Genomic DNA, 8556 nt, shown 5'->3' with positions numbered 1-8556 from the left:
AAATTGTACTTGCTTTGTTACAAGAGTTTACTCGAAATATCCAGCTTTCCGTTGGTGCATATTTAGTGAGTCTCTGCTGTGAGCTTGACCCACCACCACACAACATCAAGAGCGAAATGCACTTGCCCACATGTAGGTATAGTCAGCGAATGATGCTTATTCGACCAATCAATGAAATTGATATAGTTGTTTGATGTACAAAATCTAGCAGGCGTACGGGGTTAATCTTGATTTCATATGTTTATTGTATTGTAAAACCAAATCCGTGCGATTGTGGTGTTGACTATTCCTGTATAACTTGTTAAAGGGGTAATATCTGAAGCAAGTATAGAAACCCGTTTTACGCTATGCTCAATATCATCATACCAATACCTTGTCGAAATTATTGGCGAAGCGATGGAAGATATTGATGTTATTAAATTATTATATCATTTGATTGCCCCAGTTGATAAATTTGGCGACGTTTAAAACGTCAATATGTACGTCAGCATTACGGCAATATATGGCCCGAGTCGTCGTAACGTATCGTGCAAACGTACGTTAATATAGACTATCACTTCACAGAAATGTAGGGTTGGAATTAGCGATATGATGTCACGTGACGCCATGAGGTTTACGTTCGCATTCATACAGAACCTTTTAAAAAGGTTCGCGTTCACAAGAACCTGAACTTTTCAGAGGATCACACCATCCCTAATAACTAACCTAAGTAGGTTAGTTTTCTATAGAATAACCTACCAAGGTTCGTCTGCGAACGCGTACCTCTGGGTTTCTGAGGTTCGTACACCGAACGGGAACGTGGAACTTACGTTCGCACGATCCCTACTGCTCTCTGCTCCTGCCCATTGCTCATTTTGTAGGTAATTAAACTGAGGAACATATTTTTACCAAAGCACACATTCCTATATCATAAATTGCCTCGCTTTGCTTCTGCGACAACTTGGGTACGATTCTACTGTTACTCCAAACCAAATTGGAAACCTCGTTTGTATCAGCATCTTGCAGAAATGCACCTGATACTGCTGCATTTATACAAGCAACCCGTCACGTAGTACCACAAAAGTACTAGGGTGTGTTACCAGTTGCGCGAAGACGGTATTATATTAGTAAGAGGAATAAACATATATTTGTGCATTATTGCAATCAGAAATGACTGCTAATAATATACAAACGGTGCTCCATCGGATTATAAAACATATATATTGGTTAAACTTGATTGGTTGTTCTATCTCTTCCCAAACTAAAATCTAACCGTTACAAATTAACACCATTGGACTCACGTGATCGAATTCGATCGACATCAATCGCGCTCCATCAACCTGAGAATTATCAGCAAAGGATCCAAAAGGTTGCTTGAGAGCAAGCATTCGAATACCTTAGCACGCATTCTCCTTGGGGAATGTATACTGCTTTGGGACGTGAAACCCAGCATCGCACAGCTGCGAACAGCGCTCGCGATATCAGGAACCATGCACTTTGAACACCAGTGTTATATGGATCGCATTCGCTATACTATTAATTGTGCATCTACGGTTATAAGGCTGGCATCACCAATATATTTAGCTAATCTTTTGGCTAATGCAACTTCAGTAGTTTTTGTGGGCTTTACGCTACAAGGTGTATGCCTATTTTACGGCGAAGGGCGATTCTCTGTCTAGTGTCTACACACACGTAAACACACCCCACATTTTCGCTGATTCATAAAAACAAATACAATACACAATACACATCGAACCAGAGGTGGTCAGTTGCCTACTTTCACTATTTCCTCAAGTAGTTATGAGTTAAGACTATACTTCTACTTCATAGTTTTCTACTTGAGTAGAAATTTATGTCTTTCCTTCTGTTTGAGTAGCAACGATGACTACTTTGACCACACAACAATTAGCATATCTGCGTTTGCACCCACGTCCCGCCAACCACACATTAAAACTCACGACTCAAGTTGAAACTATTTTGTGTCTTGAATATGACTCAAAATCGTCAAATTTGAGAGGAATTGACTTGATTCGAGTCAAATTAGAATTTATGCGACTACTTGATTTGAAAGGTTTTGAAATAAGGTTTTTGACTTGACAATGTTGACTTGACTCGACTCGACAGACTCGAAATCACTTGTGACTGAAAGGTGGTGAATTGTTTCCAACGTTGATTCTGGTATACGACAATGAGAGACCATATTTGTATAAACATCTATGGTAAAAGCGTATATTTAAGGTAGCAAGGTAATGATGCAGTCAGCGTTGTCTGTCCTGCAGGTAAACTAAAAGTAGAATCAACAAATCTATGAACAGATCGTTTCTCACATATTCAGATTTAAACCCGCTTCTAAGAATCAGCACAGTCGCTTTCCATCCCAAATTGGTTATTAGGGATGACCAGCTTAAAAACATCGTGTCAATGTTTCTAATGCATGTATACGTTATCATTAAATCATTGTTTGATTTCTTTTAAATCCACGACGAACGGACTGGTAAACGAGCGCACAAATATCTAATTTGAAGCCATTTGGTATATTTGGTAAATAGTGGATTTCTGCTGATAAGGTCGCAACCTGCGCTCATTTCTGCAATTACAGCTGAACAAATCGCACCCTTTCAAGAATAAATTGGACCGTATCGCTTGATATTATCGAGCACGGTAGGCTACTTAAAACATCACGTCACTGCTATATTGCTGTATCATGTGTAGAATGGGGAGATGTGGTACCGATGAGACACTGGGACCGAAAATTCTTGAAAAATTATCTGTGATAATCCCATGATTACAGTACGCGAATTTGTTTACGATGGCATGCTGGCAGAATCTTTCCTCGCATGCAAAAAAAAACTTTGACCTGCGTGAGGTATGGGGTCTGTCATAAATGATTTACGTTTTAGGGGGTGTAAAATAAATCTGGATCGATATTTATATTTTTCTATATCACCTTGCACACTAACAAACCAGTCATAATTTTTATGAGAAGTATGGGGCTTCAGGGTATGGCACATATGTTTCAATTCAATAACACCCTCGAGTGAACTATTTTCAATTCAATTACCATATTTATAGTGTGGGGGCCTATGGTACCATAGCCAAATCAAGCAAAATAGTTGGACCAACTAATCGTTTAACAACAGAAATACGTCTACATATATAGAGGCTGTAAAACATAGGTACCTGTGGTGTTTTGTCGCTATTACGAGGTATTTGAAAGTCAAAATGTCGATATGCTGGTATGTGGCATTAATTTTGTAGGTTTGTCAGTAAATCGAAACGTGATTTTATGCCAACATTTGAGTTGATATAATCTATTTTATTCTTGATGGGGCGACGAAATATTTTTCATTGGCTTGCTGTAGCTTGGATTATTATACAAAATAAGACAAGTTGAAAATTTCGAGTTTTTGAAGGTGTGTCTCATATGTCCCATAGTCGTGTGCCTTTGGACCCACTGGGAGGGGACCGATGATACGTTCGAGCAACAAAGTTTGAACGTTTATAATTATTTTTTGAAAAGGCGGGTATTCATGTAAATGTTCGCGATTGGTAGAGCTTGGATCAAAGTGTTGAGCCAGCAAAAGATCCGCTATTCTCGACTGAAGATTTGAGGGCCTGAGATCATTTTGCAATTTTGGATCCATCGGTACCACATCTCCTCTACATGCAATGGTATGGCGTAAATCGCGTTCTCCTGCGGATACGACGTCATAGACAGACGGCAAGAAGAAATTATTACGTCACAGGACTTTGCATACCCCAACAGAATGGTTCCTCGCGACGGCTACAACCGAAACATAGTTTGTGCGGCCGAAGCAAAAGTATCAATGAGTTTGGAGCCGGAGCTAATTCATCATAGAAGAGAGCTCCGGAGCCGGAGCTGTTTAAAATTTACGACTGCTCCAAAGCCCTGGCTTCAGCTAATAATCTCAATTTAATATAGTACGGCCCGCGAATGGATTCAGATTTCGAATGCGGCGCGCGGGCTGAAAGGTTTGCGAGCCCACCCCTGACATAGTGCCTCTTTGACAACTCTAGTATCGGGTTTTCGTCACCCGCTAACTATGAGTCAGCAAAACTCAACTTTCCCTAAATACATTAATGATTAATCCCATTACCATAATCATCAAGCAATAATCTAGCTACACTTCCACACATTCGACAAGTACGGCACGAAATAAATCACTTTTATTGCAATAAAACGATTCTCGAAAGTAAAATCACAGAGTGGACTAAACAGAATCACTAATGGTAGTTTGGCAAGGTCTCATCACAAATTCTTTTCTACGCGGATTTGAAAATAGCACGCCTTCAACGTCGCGAACATGATGCCCTTTTCGCCCTTGCAAATGTCAGGCTCCAAGAAGTCTTCAATCAACTGAATCTCACAGCCCAAGTGACTGATTCTGCAAAACATTGGGTAATGAGAGAGAGAGAGAGAGAGAGATGAAGAGAGTCTTATGCAGGGGTCACCAACACACAGCCTGCTAGGCGATATTTTGCAGCCCGCGACCTGATATCAGAAGAATGCTAAGTAAAGCATTTTGAAATGCTAAAATTGATTTCAGTTAAAAAATATTGTTGTCGTTGCAAAACAAGCTAACTCCTGTGTGCAACATCACTATTTATCACTGGCTGAAACGGCTTTGGCGATGGCAACAGCATTCCATCGGTGGAGAAACAGCTGATATGAATTGGCAAATTGTATTCACGTGCAATGGCGACACACTGCCAAGACCGATACACCCAGAAAACGACTTTGCGTTTCCCCACAAGATTAAGATGTACGAGGAGATGGCCTTTCAGCCGGTAGCGTGTCTCGCTAGCCCCAATATAGTCCCTCGCTGAAAAGAGTTGCCAGGTATCGTGTACAGCTCAGAGTTCAAAATGAAATGAAATTGATTATTCATGACTTCTTTTGCTGTATTTGTATTTCTTTATTAAAATATTACTTCTTGTGTTATGCCCATCGCCTACGTTAGAGGGCACAGCGCTGTTCTGAGGTCAAGTTTCAAAACGCCGTTACTAAACAGTGTGGCTTATATTATATCAATATTGATTTCATGTAACGGCATTTCTGACTTCTCACAATAGCAGAAATGGTAGTTCACAAGCTAATTTTTCAGAGTACTTCAGTAGGATTTGCCTAATTACTACCATAAGTGGTCAAAGTAGAAATTGCCGGCATCTAAGTACATGTAGCAATTTCAAGGCAAGCTACAAGTAATTTAGTTTTGCTCACAACTATCAACTGGAAGTAGCAGTGCTCTAAGATAGTAACCATTCAAGTAAATAGAGCTAGTAAGCAAGCCTAATTTAGTACCCAAAAGTAGAAGTAGTTTGAACTTGAAACCTAGATAATAGTTTTGAGGTTTGTCTGTATCACCTTTATGCAAAAATAGCCACTTCCTACTAACTGTAAAGTATGCGATTCTTAGACAATCTACTTTTTTATACTATCTGGGTACTTTTCCAGGCGTTCATTTTCTACCTTCACTTAAACTAGTATCGAAGTGCCTTAGAAATCATAACTTGTACTTCTAATTGAGTAGAATTAAAGCATTACTTCTATTGGAGTAGCAATGCCGACAACTTTCACTACCTCTAGATACATGAGCTATTTCGCCTGGTTGTCATGAATTTTTCACTGGTAAAATTGATGCAAACCTATCCGAACGATACTATCTACTTTCAAAATACAAAGTGCATAATAACGGTAAGTAGTTTCGCCTCAAAACCAGCTAAGCAGTATGAGTTGGCAAAACTTACCTTGCTCTGACAACCACGTATTGGAAGACCGGAAATAGGTCGTCCATACACCACGAATGGCTCTTTTTATGAAAGTGCAACACGGTCTCGTTAATTTTCTGAAAGAGGTCAAAGGGAACACTAAAAAATGCGGTGGCAACACCCTGAACGAGGCTCAGTTTCGCACTCACGGCTTCACTCCGTCAACTAAGTCGAGAGTAACCTTACCAAGGAGGATGCAGAAAGCCGTATTCCACAAAACAATAACTTCATTTCATATTGCTATCTTATTCACTGGAAGCTTTCAGACCAGGGGTTCTCAAACTTTTTCGGCTTGGGGCACACTAGAAAAATTATGAAACTCTTGCGGCACGCTTAGGCCGAGAAAAGATGCTTTTAACCAATTCAATGGTTATTATTATATGAGCAGAACATATGCAACAGATAGGTGGTTGAATCGTTCAGAAACAATTTTGCCATCAATTCCAAGCGGTGCCTCTCGTGTACAGCTTTTCATTTCACTCAAGAAAGAAAAGTCATGTCCACCTTGCTATGAAGATGCAAATTTTAGCACAATATGGATTATTTTCTACAAAGGTCATGGAATAGGATTTGCTAGCAGACAGCTAAAACTCATCCGAATTCTTTTGAAGGAATAGCTTCTAGTTTTAAATGGGGATTTTCGTTAATCAATTACATGTTCTTCTGCGGAAAGATTGCTTGATTTATTACAATGCCATAATTGATTTCATTGTCACTTGTGCTTTTTTATCAGCTGTTGAAGAAGTTGAAGCGTCTTTACGTTCTATATGCTAGTCTTCAGGCCTTTTTCAAAATATTCATACAGTTCTTTTCCAAAACTCCAAAAATGTTCGTGGCGTTCCTGAGAATCTGTGGCGGCACACTAATGTACACACCCAGAAGGCTGTGTGGTACGGTAGCAACTGTACACAACAAACGTGAAAGAGTGTACACTGCGCATTATATATCTTTGAAGCATATTTCCTGAGGTACTATATTTTTAGGGTACTCGAGGTCTTTTTTGTATATTTTCACTACTTATGATACGCGGTTACGTTTTGAACTACCTCCATTTCTACTAGAACACTTTTGCAGTCAACCCACTGACTCATTATATTACAAATTTTGTTAGGTAGGAAGTAATATACAGAATACAATTCATCCAAGCACTCCGCACAACTCGAGTCTCACTACTTCAACTGCAAATTGTTTTGGTAGGCCATGAGAATCAGTACTGCTACTCAACATCGAGCAGAAATTCACCTTGAAAGTGCTCTGTATGATATTGAGTTTCTCGGCCGGAATGAACGTGGTGCTGATGAGTTGTAAGGTTTCTATCGCGCTCAGAAAACTGCAGTCTTTCGCGGCGGCGATCAGAAGATGCTTCCACCTGCTGGACTCGGCGTGATCTGAGAGATGAAATGATACAAATATTAAGATAGGGTACGTCGGCACGTTTATTACAGGATCTAACGCGTGTACATATTTTGTCAATGTGACACACCCAGGTCAAACTGTGCTGCGGAGGGAGAAAACCTTGTAGAAAATTCACCAGTGCTTCTTCAACTCTTATTCTGTGTGACACAATTTCATAGGCTTGCATCGATAGCACGGTTAGAGCCAAAATGATCATCAATGTTTCTCGAGCAAATATCGTCAAATATATTCATTTTTGGGCACATTAGACACGTCAAAATCGATAGGCATACCAATAGCCTTATAGTTTAAAAATGCATTTCCGGCAGATTTTCACAATTCAAAAGTCCAGCAGCAAGCCAGAAGCACTGCAGAAGTGTGAAATTTCAGAATTATATCTACGAAAGCGATGCAGCGCCTCTAAAGTTATTGTGACGGCAATGATGTAAATGAGTCCCAGATCTTTCCACACGCCAAAATTTAGCAGCAAAAGTGTCAAATCACAAAATAAAACACTCAAGCAAAGAAATCCTACACGAATACTGTGACTGAATAAAGTAGAACTGGAACTGAGTAACAAACAAGCTACACAAGGGAAAAGGGATCATAGCTTACCATACAGGCCTATTGGATGTTGAAAAGACTTGTTTAGATTCGATGGCAAAATTCAATTCCCGTAGTATAGCTCACGATAAATTAGAGTATTGACAATTGCAAGTTTCATAAAGTATATCTCAGCGAGAAATCGACTTAAAACGACAACGCAGACTCACCGACAGTGTCGTACAATTGACCGTTGTCCGGCGGGCATTCAAGAGGCGGAACAACACTTTCGTCCAGCAACCAGAACTTCCTTAGAACAAGAACAAGCGATTGGCGTCGTGGCCTTTTTAACTTGAGTTTTCATACTGAAGATGCTTCAAACTTAACTGTGGCTATACTCTTGGACGTACAGAACATCAATATGCAATCGAATAACATCTTATTATCAAAATAGACCAGGATATTTTTGCTGACTCTTATCAGCGGTAATTGTCAGCAACTAGCTCAGAATTGACAATAAATTTGCACATCAACTGTCGCATCAACAAATATGACGTCACCGGCTTCAAATAATCATATTCAAAAACGCACGGCTTGACTCCGAGAAAAGACAGCAGCGCGATATCCGGATGCCTGTTCAATCTCGTGACTCGTTCCCAATACGACTGATCTTCGCGTTCGTGTCGCAACGCGTACAGCGTAAACAGACTCGGGTAGACGCGTGGCAAGAGAACGGGCAGGAGCAGATCGCCGGCGGTGACCTGAGTGAAAATATGACGCGTTTATCTCTGTTATACGCTATACACTCCTTGCAACTATGAGTGACGTTCTCACTGTAGAAGGCTGTAA

At 40.1% G+C, this 8556-nt stretch overlaps 1 protein-coding gene across 1 annotated transcript in view; it reads right to left on the bottom strand.

The window, feature by feature from the left end:
* Nucleotides 1-4145: 4145 nt before the first annotated feature.
* LOC145455934 (alsin-like) overlaps nucleotides 4146-8556 on the bottom strand; it is a 32199-nt gene continuing 27788 nt past the window's right edge. Inside the window, exons 34-38 of the mRNA XM_080333966.1 lie at nucleotides 8299-8468; nucleotides 7938-8017; nucleotides 7012-7157; nucleotides 5749-5846; nucleotides 4146-4385 (exon numbers count right to left, since the gene is read on the bottom strand). Coding sequence (XP_080190092.1) covers nucleotides 4250-4385; nucleotides 5749-5846; nucleotides 7012-7157; nucleotides 7938-8017; nucleotides 8299-8468 — 630 coding nt within the window. The 3' untranslated portion in view covers nucleotides 4146-4249. The remainder of the gene's footprint in view (nucleotides 4386-5748; nucleotides 5847-7011; nucleotides 7158-7937; nucleotides 8018-8298; nucleotides 8469-8556) is intronic.

Source organism: Botryllus schlosseri, chromosome 14, assembly GCF_051294905.1.
Source record: "Botryllus schlosseri isolate E-star chromosome 14, Bs_hap1, whole genome shotgun sequence".
NCBI classification, from domain to species: domain Eukaryota; kingdom Metazoa; phylum Chordata; class Ascidiacea; order Stolidobranchia; family Styelidae; genus Botryllus; species Botryllus schlosseri.
The sequence above is the reverse complement of the archived record's forward strand: the minus strand, read 5'-3'. Positions and strand labels throughout refer to the sequence as shown.